At 48.5% G+C, this 17148-nt stretch overlaps 1 protein-coding gene across 2 annotated transcripts in view; it reads right to left on the bottom strand.

Moving 5' to 3' along the window:
- TTC17 (tetratricopeptide repeat domain 17) overlaps positions 1 to 17148 on the bottom strand; it is a 516894-nt gene that overhangs the window by 292286 nt on the left and 207460 nt on the right. For both annotated transcript variants that reach the window (XR_013609678.1, XM_078684342.1), the window contains exon 12: positions 3298 to 3413. Coding sequence is in view for 1 of the 2 variants with exons in the window: in XM_078684342.1 (XP_078540468.1) it covers positions 3298 to 3413 (116 nt within the window). In the remaining variant the exon portion in view is untranslated. The remainder of the gene's footprint in view (positions 1 to 3297; positions 3414 to 17148) is intronic.

Here is a 17148-nt window from a genome sequence, read left to right as displayed (position 1 = left end):
CTCCTTCGCCAGGAGCGAGGAAGAGTTATAAGCCTCTTACAAAACCAGCCATGAATAAAATATGCCGGAGCCCTTTCTGTTAAGAACATTTGGATTATTCATAGGTGTACACTTTTTTTTCCAAAGAAGGTTGTTCTTGCTTATTAATAGTGCCCAACACAATGCACCCCTCCCCGAATTGGCTCAATCACAGATGAGAAAACTGAATGGCTATGATGCTGCTGGTAGCTGTGTAGTGATGCTGGATTGTTTGTGTTTTTTTTTTTTTTTTAATAGCACATCTACATTTCTGAAAAGGTTTTAAAGTTTAACTGGGGGACTTAGACATTCTTTTCTTTTAGCAAAGGACAGCCCCAATTACGTGAAGTCGATCAAAAGCAGAGGAATGGAGTTAGTATGAATATCTTACATTTATAACTGCAGGATCCTTCCTGTAGCTGCCACCTATTTGCAAAGTGCACGTAAGCATGCCTATTTAACTGCTCTAGAGATTACGAGTTTCTACCATGCGTTAATAAACCAGACCTTTACAGAAGAAAAAAGGTCTCCTACCCAAAACATGTGGCGGAAAAGTAGAGTCGTGCTTTTTGAGCAAACAGAAGATGCTCTGTAGTTCCCAGATATGCAAGTAACAAATGAGACTAGCGAGAAATAAGTCCATGAAATCAAGACTTTGTATTGCACATAACATGTACTTCTGCAAATAAATTGAGCTAATGTTTCCTTGATCACCTTTGGGGAAAACTTCCCTTGAAACTGCATCAAGCATGCAAAGAACAGATACAAGCGCTAACTAAAAAGAATCCTGTGCTAGGCATTTTCTGGCTCCTCTGCAGAATCACTTCAACTATACCGACACTCATGCAATCGTCAGAGGCGTGCTTGAAATGGATATTTAGGCTGAGAACTGGTAGTTGGAAGACGAACGCAGGGATAAGCGCAGTTCACCAAGCTATCTGTACCATGGCATATTTTCCAGAGCAGAGCCGTAAAACAAACTCCGCGACCCGCGCTTCAGATAAAAACCCGAACATTGTTTTAGTGATCCAGTGTTTCTGTCCGATAACACATATCTCTCCCGGCTTCTTTACTCGTGCCACTCTGTGTGAAATGATATGGTTGGTGAAGGACTTATTATGGACCCGACTGGGCTTCTAAATTCTACTCGCCGACATCCTATAAACTGTACAATTTTGGCGTAGTAAAGCCCGTTCGCATGCTCATGGTCGTTGGGTCTTCCGACAGAGGGAGCAAGTTGGAAGCACGAAGAAATGCATACACATTAAGTTCAACAAAAGGAGCGATTCTCAGAAATACCAATTCCGTAACAAGCACACCAACTAGTTAGTCCACATGCGCCTGATAAACATACTCGAGTTTCACTCTCAATTGCGATCGCGGTCTGATCCTGGAAGGAAGAAAGGCTGCGTCAGCCCTGCCAGGAGACGAGCATCCCACCTGAATGAATCGAGTCCAAAACGTTAAGTACTCGAGAGTCCTCATTCGGCGTTCGGTAACGCGAATCCACGGTATCCACCCCATTCTCCGTTAGCGAGCGCGGCGTCTCGTTTCTGTCAGAAAACACTGATCCACAGCCTCGGTCCTTCGCTCTCGCTCTGCCGTCGAGGTGCCAGCGGAGCGCCGCTCGGTGTCTCGCGGTGCTGAAAGCGCCTCGCGTTACTTCTTCCGAGGACTCTTCTGCAACTCGCTCCCTCAGAGCCTCGCTAACCAGACGCCTCATCTTCAGTCAGCCTAAGAGACACTCGGACCGACGCACGTGCGATGTCTTCAGACTACGCAACAGGCTGGAACAAGTGCCTCACCTAGGACATGCCGAGACTCAAAACACAAAGAAACAAGTCAGGTCCCGGGCCGGCCAGCCAATCACAGCGCGGCCCGGGGAATGACGTCACGGGGGTGTCCCGGGCCGGCAGCCAATCACAGCGCGGCCCAGGACAAAGGGGCGGGGCTTAAAAAAGTCAGAGAAACGCCCCCGAATCGCGTTTTCAGGGGAAAGCGTGATTGACAGCCTCTGTCTCCCAATGGCTAGCCTCCATTTATGGAGCTAGCCAATGGAAGAAGGGGCGGTTTCAATCCTCAATATTGAGATAACATTAGATTTCGCCCTTGGGCGGAGCAACTGCTACGCAGTTGCAACGCCAAGGCGAAACCTAAAAAACCACTACAAGGTGCAGCTCAGCTGTAGGCTCTGGGTACCTCAGATTCTTAGAGAACTACAAGCGCTATACATCCCCACACGAGGAAGGGTTCAGCGGATTTAACAGAATATTGCTTTGGAAAATCTGCCATAGTAAGAACAAGTTACACATGAAAACAGACAAAATTACTGTTTTTTTTCAACTCAATTTTAAATGTTATTTTATTTCAACTGTTAATTTTATACGAAAACCTTAAAGGATCTACACATATGACCCCTTGCTGAATTCAGAATTTTATCTAGTTTCCAGAAATGTATGGCTTTCTGGGATCCATCATGGGTTTCATACCCGTTTCAACCACAAACTGGCAGAAGGCTGCAAGCACAAAAAATACGAAGTGCGGGCTATCTTCCAGTAAAATGTCAAAACTGTGTTAAAAAATTAAGTTTCCTGAATCAACTCTGACTATTCCTGAAAGCTGGGAAGATGGTGATTGTAGCAAGCACGATAAACCTTTTGTTGATGTCATTTGCAGCATAAGAAAACTAGACACTTCCTTCTGTAGCTCTTTTTTCCCATTCTTCCCCCAAAAAACAAAATGTAGCCATAATCCTGGAGATTTCTCAGTCCACTACAGGGAAATCCACAAACCCTGGGTACCTTCAGAATTCCCAGGATGTTGGGGGAGGAGACATCAATTTGGCATGGATAACTTATGTGGAAAAAAAGTTATGGAGCCCTAAAGTGCAAACTACACTAAATAGCCAAAAAAGGTCACAGAGGGCAAAAGGCCAAACAGCTATGGGATTAACAACCTCGTTTACAGGACTTTTGAGGCACCAAAGGAGGGAGGGGATGGGGAAAAAAGTCAAGAGGAGTGCAGTCGGGAAACACAAAGCAAAGGAGAACTGAAATATTTTAAACAGCACAAAAATTACTCTCAACCATTTGAATGGTTGAGAACTGGCAAGAAAGAAAAGATAAAATCTGAATATAGAAAAGTTGCATAAAAAGAGAAAAAAAGCATACAATGACTCGATCATAAGGAAAAAGCTAAAGGGGGGGAAGTAGAAAATAACTAGAGAGGTAGACACACATCCATTACATTCATCCCTTAACCCCCACAAGAGTTACTCACCCAAGCCCTCTGTTTTCCGGAGGTAGGAAATATGTTGGAAGTTCTTCTGGAGAAGGAATGGAAGGAAAGGATTTGGCACAGTTGGATCTTTTAGGCCACAATGTGTCCTGCTCATCCTAAAAACAATGAAAATAACGAGTACAAATGGTCATATTACAACGTGTTACTCTCGCTAATCTCACCTCGCAACCACCAACAAGTTACAAGTAAAATGAATTTATTTTATATATATTCTTCTCCAAAAAAGAACAAAAACATTTAAAAAAAGATTAAATAAATAACCAATAGTATCAGAACCTGCCAATTGCATCATTCTTGCAAGCGTTCTTGCATGCAACAGCGACCGTGAAAGGTATGCCGACACAATCAAAATGTACCTAACCAAGGAGCAGAGAAAAGTAGTAATATATATTCATGAAGTGACAGATTTACACAGGAATGTTTTAATTACCGAACAAAAAGCAAGGTTTTCAGGGCTACAGATATGTAAGTGAAGTGATTTTTGTCTATGGGTGAGATAAAAAAAGGTTTCATATCCTACCCGTTCTCCTCTTAGGTAGAGTAAACATAAAATAGAATGAAAAGATTGGAAGGTGGGGTGGTGGGGACTTAGTTGAGGGTTAGCTGTAGCGGTAATTGGGGGTGGTGGTTGGTGCACATGAATGATTACACTGGCTTATGAAAACAACCCCCCATCTGTGAACAGGCCTTATGGCAAGTATAAAGGCTTCAGAAAAATCAGAGAACCAAAACAAATTTACCAGTTATCGGAAAGATTTTCAGAGTGGCAGTCCTAAGACCAGTCTCACTGCAGTGTTATGTATTCACCGAAGCCTACAAATCATATATTTAGGTAGCACTGGATAAGTCCTTGTGCCATAATGTAGGCGAGCAGAAATGATAACTTTAAATACTTTTATGGCGTTCAGCAAAAAGTGAAAGAACAATGAGCAGAGTACCTACAGCCAATGCGCTGGATGAACAGAAAAATCCTGTAAAAAATTATTTCCAGGTTCCTTGCATATCGAGCCAGAGCTGGAATCTCAACTGTAAGAGATGGTCACCAAATGATGGTCCTTAGTTGAGCAAGTCTTGCCAACAATTACTACTTGAATATGTAGGGAACTAGGCTTGTGTTGCAGTTCGCCCCCCCACTATTTTGCCCCCTTTTTAGGTCTTGACTGTGTTGCAGTGCATGCGCTGCTCAATTGCGAGATCTATTGTAATTAGTTTTCTGTCGGGCTTCCTTGGAAGTGGGGTTGGTGCACACTATGTCTCCCTTAGGCCCTGCCCACCCGTCTGTTGCTCGTCATGAGTACGTTGTGTCTTTGCCTCACGCTCGAGCCCCTTCTCTGAGAGGCTTTTCTGGATCAGAGTAAAATTCATGTCGGACCCGACCGAGGTCACGTTCCGAAGCTGTACTGACATACCTGGCCCCCATTTAATTGATTGATTGATTGATTGATTGATAGGCTTTATTTCGATATAAAAATATCATAAAAGCTTGTACAACAGAAATAAAACACAGCATTCATAACAATCTCATTCTATTTACACAAAAAATATAGGACTGAAGGACGATATTTAAAATAGTTAAAACAGAATTAAATTGACAAAGAAAGCCTTCTTGCACGAATCAACCATGACCACTTTAAGAATTTTGACACAGCACAGACGATCAAGGTGGATGTGTCAGACATTAAAATACGCAGCGCCACTCTGTGTTGGCGGGTGCCTTAAAGTCTACACAAGGGTTTTAGCCAGCGGCTCCTGGGTGCACGGTAATCCGGACATTCAAAAAGAATGCGGGCTGCCGACTACTCGGGTGGGGCAACGTGCGCAGAACGGGGAAGATTGGTAAGACGATTTCCAGCGGGCAACTAGTTCACCCACTGGAAGAGTCCCCACTCTAAACTTAAAATACAGGGAACGGTCGAAGGGGATGGAAATGATGTCTAGATAGGGTTCGTAAGCCACCACATCTTTGATCCTCACAAAAGCTACAGTAGAGTTACAATGACGTGGATCTGAATGTAGTTTGGAGGAAACCCAGTTCCAGTACAGCTTCTTGATCATAGCTTTGGGTGGGGCGGTTCTCAATGCCCATACCTCTCCTATCCCTATCTCCGCTAGTAGCCATTTGACATCCCTCAACCATTTAATCCTGGACCAGCCCACCATGGCCATAATCTCTGATAGCGCTTCCGCATAAGGGGCTAGTTCAGGCACCCGCCACAGCCTCCCCCACAGAAGCAGGGGGCGGAGTTGCGCTTGTTCCTTGATTGGTCTGCACCCTAGATCCAGTAGCACTGGAACAGTAGGTGTACTCCATGGGAGAGCATCAGGTCTTTCAGAAATTTGCTCTCCGATTTTGCTAATACATCCAGGTTGCAGGTACCCCACAGCTCCGCCCCATATAGGGCAGCGCTGACCCCTCTGGCTTTATATATTTCCACTACTGGGGCTATAGGTTTGCTTGTGGAGGAGCGTTGTTCCTTAAGTAAAGCACCTCCCACCCTTTTGTGACCGAGGAGCATTTTTTGAATATGCGGGTTCCAGGTAAGAGAATCATTAAGGCAGATACCCAGGTAGTCAAACTCGGATGCCCTTTCCAGTGGGACGGAATTCAGAGCCGGAGGTCGCCCCAATTTCTTGGGGGGATTCATATTCAAGAACTTGGTTTTGTCGGTATTGATTACCAACCCCCTTAACAAACAAAACTCCTGAAAACTATTCAGGAGGCTCTGGAGACCCATGGGAGACTTTGAGATAAGAAGAGTGTCTTCTGCAAAAAGCAGTGTTGGGATACGTTTGCCCGCCAGGGATGGAGCGTCAGAGGGGATTCTTAACAAATGCTCAACCACACCGTTTACATAGACGGAGAACAGGGTGGGGGCTAACACACATCCCTGGCGGACGCCCCTTCCCACAGGGATCCTGTCGGTTTTCTCACCCTTCGTGCCCCAGCAAACCTGCGCAAAATTGCCTGCATGTAGTTTTATAAGAAGAGAAAGAATATGCGCAGGCAACCCCAGTTCTGCCAGAACCTTCCACAACTTCTCCCTGGGTACCAGGTCAAAGGCAGTCTTAAGGTCTATGAAGGCCAAATACAGACTGCCTTTGCCCAGCACCACCACCTTCCAATATAAGAGAACCAGTCTGAAGGCCTGTTCAATGGTCCCAGTACCAGAGCGGAAACCGGCTTGGAGGTCCGACAAGATGTTGTTGTCGTCCACCCACTGGAGCACCCTTCCCAGAATCACCTTCCCTGCCACTTTTTGAGATGAGTCAATGAGACTTATTGGCCTGTAGTTGGCAGGGTTGTCCCGACACCCCTTTTTTAAAATCGGGACAACCTCTGCCCCCTTCCATGATTCAGGTATGGGAGCACCTTTACTAATGGCGTTTAACAAAGAAGCAAGTAACTTCCCCCACTCCTTGGGATTTGCCCGTAATAAGTCGCCCGGTAACCCATCAGGGCCTGCTGCTTTCAAAGGTGCCAGTGTTTTAATTACATCTTCCACCTCTCTAGCAGTAAAGGGAACATACTTAGAACCCCCTAGACAGACAGCCAAAGAGAGGGTGGTGTGGGAAGTCGGCTCGGTAGAGGAATAGAGGTTCGCAAAGTGGTTGAACCAGTTCTGGGCAGGGATGTTACACGTTATCAAGGTGCTAACTGGCCTATCCCTAGATCTTAAAAGGTTCCAGAAGCTTCTAGCATCCCTATCCGAGCTTGCTTTCATGAGATCCGCCCAGAACCTATCCTCCCATTCTCTCTCAGCTGCAGACGTAGTCTGGGAGTACTCTTTCCTTGCCAGTCTTATGGCAGTCAAAGATTTACTTTTGACCGCACAAATCAGGGAATTTTTCTTCTCCCTGCATTTTTTGGTGTACCAACCCAGAGGATTCGACAAGTTTTTGCTCTTGCCACTTCGAGGGGCCTTGCTTGGGAGAATGAAGAGGTCACTCAGGGCCTTGGTAATATCACAAAAAAGCACTGAGACTTCCTCAGACTGGGGAAATATCAATTCCAATTTAGACTGAACAGTATCTAAGATTGCCGCAATAGCTAACACTTTCTCTTCGTCCATAATAAGCTTACTCCATTTCAAACGTCTACCACAGTTGGAAGGATACACTTCCTGATGGGCAGGCGCCAAGTGGGACGTAAGCACCCCCGGGTTACCAACCCACAGAGGACGGAGGGTAAGAGAAAGAGGATTATGATCACACTCAACTGAAGAGAGTACCTCCATATCCTGCACGAAGCTCCAGAGTTTTACGTCAAGGAGGATATAATCTATCCTGGACGTATGGTCCACCCTGTTGTAAGTATGGGCTTCAGATGGATCTGACGTCGACCTTCCATTGACAGCCCTAAGGCCAAATTCCATGTTTAGGAGTTAATTTGGACCACCACTTGCGACCACCTCCTAATGGGAGGTATAGTTAGGACTGGTATTCCTCTCCTAATATCTTCATCAGTAGTCCCCAGGATGTCCTCCAATCCCAGGGGCTCAAACGTACAGTTTTAGTCCCCTGCAACCAGGACATGAGAACTATTTGTGCCCTGCCTAAGTAAAAATTCCAACTCTGATACTATGGGTGAGTGTGAACCTCCCTTCGTACCCCTGGCGTAGATATTGAAAACGTCCAAAGTCAGCCCTCTCCTCGGTCCCTTGAGTGATATACTCAGAAGATCTGGTGAATTTGACACTTGCTGAGTGACTTGGCAGCCAAGTGAAATGGCGACCCATATGGGGAGGCCTCCTGAGGGGCGGCCCTTCCCCGAAAGGGGTGACACTGCTGGTATAAAAAAGGATGAAAACCCTACCCTGTGACAAGGCTCCCTACTCCAAGTTTCTTGAAAAATACAAATGGAGTAGCCTTCCACAAAGGTGTTCCATTCGGGTACAGCCAACTTCCTCACGATACCTGCGACGTTCCAGCTGAGAATCCTTATGTCTGGATCCGCCACAGCGAGCTCGCTGCAAGGTACGGGGCTGGGGACCCCCTCCCTCTCAGGGGGTATCCGAGGTGCACTTATACTCCTTGTTGGATCCCGACAACCAGATAAGAGTTCAATACTTGGGGACTACGTACAGCTGGAAACGGTATCGAGGTGGTATTGATGATATCTAAGACATGAAGCTCCGACATTAGTCCCGGACACGGGGGCAAGGGAACCACCCCGGGGAAAGTATTGTTTCAATACCCTGGTATCCTCCGGTATGACCCCAGCCATGCAGCTGGCTGATAAGGCATAGGGAAGAAGTCGTTCCCGGGGAGGGTGGAATTGCGCCTCCAACTTCCATCCAAATTAATACCACAATGGTTACCAACAGATCTCGGGTAGAAGTAGGTCAAATCTACTACTCCAATGCCAGCACCTCCATTCCCCGAAAACTGATTGCAAATTGTCTGGGCAACCCTGACATCCTTAAAGTTGACCACCACACAGTCACCCTCAAACTGCTTATGCCCATGACCCACCCACCCTACCCTTCTAACACCCAAGATCAGACCATCTAGTTCCCTAGGAAGGGGTCTATTTGACCTTAACCAGTGCATGGTTTTATTTTTTAGCATTTGGTAGGATTCTAGCTGGTCAGCCTTCAAGGGTGGTACATTTGTAAGAATGGCAACATAGGGGTAACAGTCTGGGGGTAAATTCACGGGTGGTATTTTAGGGGCCTCTTTGGGAGGTAACACATTGGGCTGGATAACAGGAGGAGGAATGGCACCAATTCTTCTAGGTTGGGCTAGCTCAGGTCCCTTGCCAGAGCCAGAATTCCTCGGATTAACAGAGCCTTTTTTGCCAGTAACCTCGGAACGCACAGGCTTCTTGGTATGGATATTGGTAGCCCTTGGAGGATTCGGATGTTTAATGATGTTCTTTGTGGCCAGCCTGGGGATCCGATCGCCCCCATTGGGGGTGGCAGCAAGTACAGCCTGAGCATCTACCGCTGCCACCTCTTTGGCCGTTTCAGTTGCTTTTGGTAGATCCTTTGGGGTAACAGACGTCGCCCGGGCAACAAATCCCCCCCTGAGCCATCATCCCTAGTTCTAGACTGTAGTTTGAGACTTAGTGGAGAAGTAGTTGTTCAGGGTCGCTTCCTCAAAACTGTCCAACCGCTCCGCCAGCCCTTTAACTCTCTCTAAGACCGGCATTAATAGAGATTTCATCAGTTTCTCTATTTGGGCGATCTAGGGGATCCCGAGAGGTGTGGGCTCAGCAGAATCTATGGTCAGATCAGCTCGTGGATTTGAAGATAACACGCCGAAAGGCACACCCCCCGTGTCCCCCTGAGGGCTACCTACACCCACCCCAAGGCTCTTAGGGATCACAACCACCCTAGTGCCAAGTTTCCTAATTTTCTTGTGGGGTTTGGTATAACAACCTTTACGCGGGCTAACAATTCTTTTCCTTTTAATATGGACCACTCTAGCTACTGCCCGCGATACCAACTCTGGTGGAGGAGGGAGTTCCCCGTGACTAGGAGAGGTGTTAGAAACAGGCATAAGGGCAGGGGAGTTACTAGACCTCGAGGTCGAAGCGTCAACTTCAATAGGTGGAACAGCGTCTACCGTACGCTCCGACCTGCTAGGGTTAAACCTCAAAGCAGCCGCCAGTGGCTGATCCAGGGGAGGACAAACATCCAAGGCAGAGACAATTGCATGTACTGGGGAAAGGGCCGGTGCCGGGGAACCCAAGGACGACCGTTTCTCTTGGGGATGTTTAAGAAGTTCAATAGATAACCGGCACTCAGCACGTCTCTCAGCTAGGGCAATTTCTCTGTCTATCTCACGGGTAGCCCTGAGGAAATATTTATCTAGAGGCCCTAGTATTGTAGCCCCTACCATGGAGGGTAAAGGATTTAGTAAGCTCGTAGTCATGGTTAAGCCAACAAACAATGGTAGTCGTAATCGCAATGTACCACAACACAAGGTGTCCCAACAATTAGATAAACCTTTAGCACAAACGAACAAGTTACTTACCTTCGGTAACGCTTTTTCTGGTAGATACTATATCTGCCTGTGGATTCCTCACCTTGTGAATATCCCCTTGTGTCAGCAACATTCGGAAATTCTTTTTTTTCGTAGCCTCGCGCCGACGTGGAGTCCTGACGTCATAGAGACACGACCTCGCTCGCGACTCCGCTGACGTCACCGACGCCTATAATAGGCCCACGCCGGCGTGACGACATCAGTTCCGCCCTTTTTTCCGTGCCATCGAGGCACACGGACGGACCAATGACAGTAGAAATGCACATAGTATACACAGTACACAATAGTCAAGGCAGAACACACAGTGTTAAGCAAAAGCAGGAAAGCAATTGGAACATTTCCTTGACAACGAAATATATATATATTACATTACAGTAACTCCGGCATAGAAGAGTGGAGAACGGGGAGGCGGGTGGGTCAGTGAGGAATCCACAGGCAGATATAGTATCTACCAGAAAAAGCGTTACCGAAGGTAAGTAACTTGTTCTTCTGATAGATACATCTGCCGTGTGGATTCCTCACCTTGTGAATAGAGTCCCACAGCAGTCCCCACTCCCGGAGGAGGGTGTCCACTCTTCTAGACCAGGAAATCCTGAAGGACAGAGCGTGCAAAATGACCGTCCCTCCTCACTTCGGTATCCAAGCAGTAATGCTTCGCGAAAATGGGGAGGGAAGACCAAGTTGCCGCCCTACAAATGTCCTCCACAGGTACACCTCTAGCCAATGCAGAGGATGAAGACTTAGCTCTAGTAGAATGAGCCCTTATACCCTCTGGTGGTTCCTTACCGGCCAAAGAGTAGCAGATCTTTATGCAGAGGACGATCCATCTCGATAAAGTTCTCTTATGGACCGCTCTTCCTTTCTTGCAGCCAGCAAATCCAACGAAGAGCTGGTCTTCCAAGCGAAAGTCCTTGGATCTGTCCAAGTAAAAGGACACCGCCCTCTTAGGGTCCAGACGGTGCAGTCTCTCTTCCTCCTTGGAAGGGTGAGGGGGAGGATAGAAGGTAGGAAGGGTAATGGACTGTCCCAGGTGAAAGGGAGTTACCACCTTAGGCAGAAAAGCAGCCCTGGTCCTAAGAACCATTCGTTCAGCATGAATGGTCAGGAATGGGGGCTTAGAACTAAGAGCATGAAGCTCACTAACCCTCCTTGCCGAGGTTATTGCAACTAGGAAGACTGTCTTAAGGGTAAGAAACCTCATGGGACATTTATGAAGAGGCTCAAAGGGAGCACCCATCAAAAAGGTCAATACAAGATTTAAATCCCACTGAGGCACAATAAAAGGAGAAGGAGGGAACTTATTAATGAGACCCTTCAAAAACCTTAAAACCACAGGAGACTTAAAAAGAGAAGGCTGATCAGGCAAACAGAGAAATGCCGACAGCGCTGAAAGGTAACCCTTCACCGTGGCAACCGCAAGCCCCTGCTGCGCCAGAGAAAGGGCAAACTGGAGAACATTAGACAATTGGGCTTTCAAAGGGTCAATAGACCTTTCCCCACACCACGTGACAAATTTCGACCATCTATAAGAATAGATGGACTTAGTGGAGTCACGCCTGGCTGACAAGATGACATCCACAGCGTCAGGCGGGAGGGAAAAGGAATTCAGGTTGCCCCGTTCAATCTCCAGGCATGAAGGTGCAATGTCTGGAGGTGGGGGTGTAGAACCTGCCCCTCCATCTGAGAGAGGAGGTCTGCCCTGAGAGGGAGACGGAGCGGCGGGTGAGAGGAGAGGTGGAGAAGATCTGTATACCACACCCTTCTTGGCCAATCCGGGGCAACCAATATAACTTGGGCCTGGTCTTGGCGAATCTTCCTCAGAACCCGAGGAATCAAGGGTATGGGAGGAAACGCGTAAAAGAGTTGACCTCTCCAACTCAACTGAAACACGTCCCCCAAGGCTCCTAGCATCGGATACTGGAGACTGCAGAACGACAGGCAGTGCGCATTCTCGTAAGTGGCGAACAGGTCCACCCGAGGAGTTCCCCACATCTGAAAGATGTCGTGAACCACCTCCGGGTGAAGCCTCCACTCGTGGTCGGCAGAGAACTGCCGACTGAGACTGTCTGCACGCACGTTCAACACACCGGCCAGATGATTCGTCATCAGACAAATCTGATGGTCCTGAACCCAGGACCAGAGACGCAGGGCCTCTCTGCAGAGACACTGCGACCCTACTCCTCCCTGCTTGTTGATATACCACATCGCGGTCGTGTTGTCCGTCAGGACTTGAACCGACTGACCGCGAAGGGAAGGGAGGAAGGCCTTGAGCGCTAAACGTATCGCCCGCACTTCTAGAAGGTTGATGTGAAGCAACCTTTCCTCTGGAGACCAAAGACCCTTGACCTCCAGATCCCCCAGATGAGCACCCCACCCGAGAGTGGATGAATCCGTTATCACTGTGGCCACCGATGGAGGCAGTTGGAAAGGTTTTCCTTGAGACAGGTTGCCTTCCACGCCCCACTAAGACAGATCCGCTGCAGCTTCTCTGGAGATCCTCACTGACTCCCTGAGATCTCCGTTGTGCTGATACCACTGCCTGCGGAGACACCACTGGAGCGCCCTCATGTGCCAGCGTGCATGGTTGACCAACAGAATGCATGAAGCCATCAGACCGAGCAGGCGAAGGACCTTCAGGACTGGAACGACCGCTCCATTGTAAAATAAAGGAATAATATCCCGAATGTCGCGAATCCTTTGAGGGGGAGGGAATGCACGACATACGGTTGTGTCCAGTACGGCACCTATGAACAGGTTGCGCTGGGAGGGCACCAGGTGAGACTTGGGCACATTTATCGAATAACCCAACCTGTACAACAACTGGGTTGTCTCTTGCAGATGATGGAGCACTCTCTCTGACGACTCTGCCTTGATCAGCCAGTCGTCCAAATAAGGGAATACTGGAATCCCTGACCTCCTGAGATGCGCCGCCACCACTGCCATCACCTTGGTGAAGACTCGAGGTGCAGTAGTAAGACCAAACGGAAGGACCGCAAACTGGTAGTGCTGCGATCCCACCGTAAAACGGAGATACCTCCTGTGCGACTTCAGGATAGGGATATGAAATTAAGCATCCTGCAAGTCGAGCGACACCATCCAGTCTTCTTCTTGCAGCGCCTGAAGAACCTGAGCAAGGGTGAGCATCTTGAATTTCTCCTGCCTCAGATAGAGATTCAAGATCCTGAGATCCAGGATTGGACGAAGTCTGCCATCCTTCTTCGGAATCAGGAAATACCGGGAGTAGCATCCCTGACCTCTCTCCTGCTCTGGGACCACCTCTATCGCACCCTTTCTTATCAGAGTCAACACTTCCTCCTGCAGAAGAGACAGATGTTCCTCGGAGCAATACCCTTGGCAAGGAGGGAAATTGGGAGGGAATTCCCGAAAGTGAAGGGCATATCCATTTTCTACAAGATTGAGAACCCAAAGATCTGATGTAACCGATTCCCAATCTTGTAGAAAATGGGTAAGCCGGCCCCCAACCGGACCCACATGATCCCGAATGTCGGATCTAGGGCTGCTTCTCAGGGGCGGGAGGGTTGGAGGAAGTGGAGGAGGAAGAGGCCTGACGTCCACGAGGACGTGCTCTCTGATTTCCCCTATATGTCCTATATAAGGAGTTCTGCTGCTGCTGTTGTTGTTGTTGATGCTGCTGGCCTTGCCGGAAATTCCGAAAGGAAGAGCGACCAAATCCTCTGAATCTTCTGCCAGTCGAAGAACCTCTCATTTGAAGACCTAAAGAATTGGCAGTCGCTCTACTATCCTTAAACCTCTCAAGGGCCGCATCAGCCTTCTTCCCAAAGAGGCCAGAACCATCGAAAGGAAGATCTAACAATGTTGCCTGAACATCCGCCGAAAAGTCAGAGGATTTCAACCAGGCGGACCTCCTAGTAACGACAGCAGTGCCTATAATGCGCGCCACAGAGTCTACAGTATCCAGGCCGCTCTGAATAACCTGACGAGCCGCCGCCTGAGCGTCAGAGATGACTTCCTCAAAGTCTTTCTTGCTGTCATCAGGAACTTTTGGAGCAAGAACACGCAAAGAATCCATAAGTGCATGTAAATACCTCCCCATCAAACAAGTGGCATTTGATGACTTTAATGCCATACTGGAAGAGGAGAAGATCTTCTTTGCCACCTGATCCTGCTTCTTTGCCTCCTTCTCATAAGGAACCTGAGGGAAAGCACTAACGTTCTTTTTGGAACATGCAGCCTGAATGACCAAACTCTCCGGTGAAGGGTGAGATGTTAAAAAGGCAGGGTCCTCAGGGGCAACCCTGTATCTTCTGGCTACACCTTTAGAGACAGCAGGAGCCGACAAAGGTTTTTTCCATACTTCCAAAATGGGCTCTGTCAGAGCATCATTAAAAGGAAGAAGAGGTTCCACCACTGAACTTGGAGAATGCAATACTTCAGTCAAAATATTAGATTTGAATTCTGCAGTAGGCAAAGTTAATTTAAGGAGATCGGCAGCCTTCCTCATAATTAAATGGTAGGGTTGAACATCCTTAGAGGGTGTACTAGAGCCTGAGGGTAACTCCCACTCTGGAGAGAAATCCAGACTTCCTGCGTCTGCCAACTCCTCAAAACCATCTTCATCCAATTCACCTTCTTCAATGTCAGATTGTGAATCTAAGAACCTCCTTTCCTCCAAAAGTCGTTGAGCCTCTCTTCTGGATCTCATCTTGACACGCTTTGCCACCGGATCCACCACCGGCTCCGACGGATTCTGAATCGACGTCGGAATCGAATTCGATGGCTCGGAGGGATGTGTTCGAGGCCGATTCGGAGCAGGCGAAGCCGGGATCGGCGTCGACGGCTTCGGTGGAGGTGGAAAATGCCACGGCGGCGTCGGGGCCGGCATGTAAGGCATAAATGGAGCCAGAGGATAGGAGTGAGGAACTCCTAAGTTAAAAGCTAGAGGACCCATGGGACCCGAAGGTGCACCAGAGGGATACCACGCCCTTGAAAAGACCCCATACATTGCATTGAGAAACGCAGATGGGTCTTGGCCTGGGGCAGGAAAGGGCGGTTGAAAACCCTCAGGCCTGTCTCGAGGAGTGCTCGGATTCGGCTCATTTATAGGCGCGGAATCCCCATCCTCTCTAAGCTCTTCCTCATCTCGGGCCGGGGACGGCGCCGGAGATGGATTCGGAGACGGATTCGGAGCCGGAGTCGGAGCCGGAGACGGCGCCTGAGACTCAGATGGAGAAGCCTCACCTTCAGGTTCTGGATCCGAAACTTCAAGAGTCACCACCTTCGAACGTACCTTCTTCGGTGACCTCGATCTCGACTCCTTACCAGAACGACATCGGGATTCATGTCTCCTCTTCTTATGTTTTCTCTTCTTTGAAACATGATCCGAAGCCGACTTCGAGGATGACCTCCCCCGAGATCTAGACCTCGACCTCGATCTTGACTTCGACCTCGCCCTTCGAGAACGGGACCTCGACGATTTCTCCTTTCCAGCTTTCATCTTAGCTACCAGGAGCTTCGCCTCTCTCTCCCTCAGGGCCTTCGGGTTCATCTTCTTACACGAAGAGCAGTCATCCACATCATGGTCCGAGCTCAAGCACCAGATGCAGTCGCTGTGCGGGTCTGTAATGGACATCATTTTGCCACATTCTCTGCATGGCTTGAAGCCGGTCTTTTTTGAAGACATTGTCGAAGAAACAGGATACAGAGAAGCAGAAAATGGTAACAATATAGACAACAAAGTATCCGTTGGCTACAGAGATTCCCGATAACCGTTAGCGTCGACGACGCGGAAAAAAGGGAACTGATGTCATCACGCCGGCGTGGGCCTATTATAGGCGTCGGTGACGTCAGCGTAGTCGCGAGCGAGGTCGTGTCTCTATGACGTCAGGACTCCACGTCGGCGCGAGGCTACGAAAAAAAAGAATTTCCGAATGTTGCTGACGCAAGGGGATATTCACAAGGTGAGGAATCCACACGGCACATGTATCTATCAGAAAGTTAAAAATCTCAAAAGGGCAACAACTCACTATTTCAAAGGCATAACAATTTATGGTAGTTCTGAACCAGATGTTAGAGAGTGGGCCCAGCCCAGCCTCTTGCAGCCCCTGACGGCCACAGACGGCCCGCCCTTGTCCCGGGCTTCTTTCGGGACGCTCCCGCGCGCTCCCTTGCAGCGGTATGCTGTGCCTGCTATAAAAGGGTGGATAAGTGGTCAGGGGGCGGGGCAGGCAGGGAGAGCGGACCAGGTGGTGTGGAATGGTCGTGCAGGGACTCCTGGGAGACGGAGTCCCTGCGACAGCATTCGCAGCCCTGCTGCAGATTAGCCCTCACCTCTCCCCGAGCACAGCGCCACAAGCGCTAGTCCAAAAGCAGAATCTGTCCCAGTCCTGGGTCCGCGAAGCGGGACCCGCGAAGCGGGTCCGGCGAGCAGCGGGCAGGACCAACAACAGGCGGTGATTCATGTCAACTGCTACTCCTCTCCAGGCAGGGTCCGAGAAAGTGAGTAGATTCAGTCAGAACAATGCCTTTGCCTCAGAGCCGCAGCCCAGCGCCCCAACAATTTTTCAGGCCTTAGATAGCTTGTGCCTCCGTAATACTACGTTTGAGTCTTTCTATCAGTCAATCATGGAGGTGTGTCTCTGATTCTGGTTGGGAGTTGCTTATGTGGAAAAATAAACTAAATTTTAACTTTCTCATTTACTTGTGGAAAAATGAATTCTATTGGGATTGTATTCCTTCTCCCAGCTTCCCTCATCAGTGTCTTATTCTGCCAGTGTAAGAGTCGGTTAGTATCCATCAGCGTTTCAATACACAATTCTCTGTCTAATAGCTCACTATTTTCAAACAATACCTCTAGCATGGGCG

Source organism: Lissotriton helveticus, chromosome 3_2 (genome assembly GCF_964261635.1).
Source record: "Lissotriton helveticus chromosome 3_2, aLisHel1.1, whole genome shotgun sequence".
Classification (NCBI taxonomy): Eukaryota; Metazoa; Chordata; class Amphibia; order Caudata; family Salamandridae; genus Lissotriton; species Lissotriton helveticus.
This window is presented reverse-complemented; position numbering and strand designations above follow the sequence as displayed.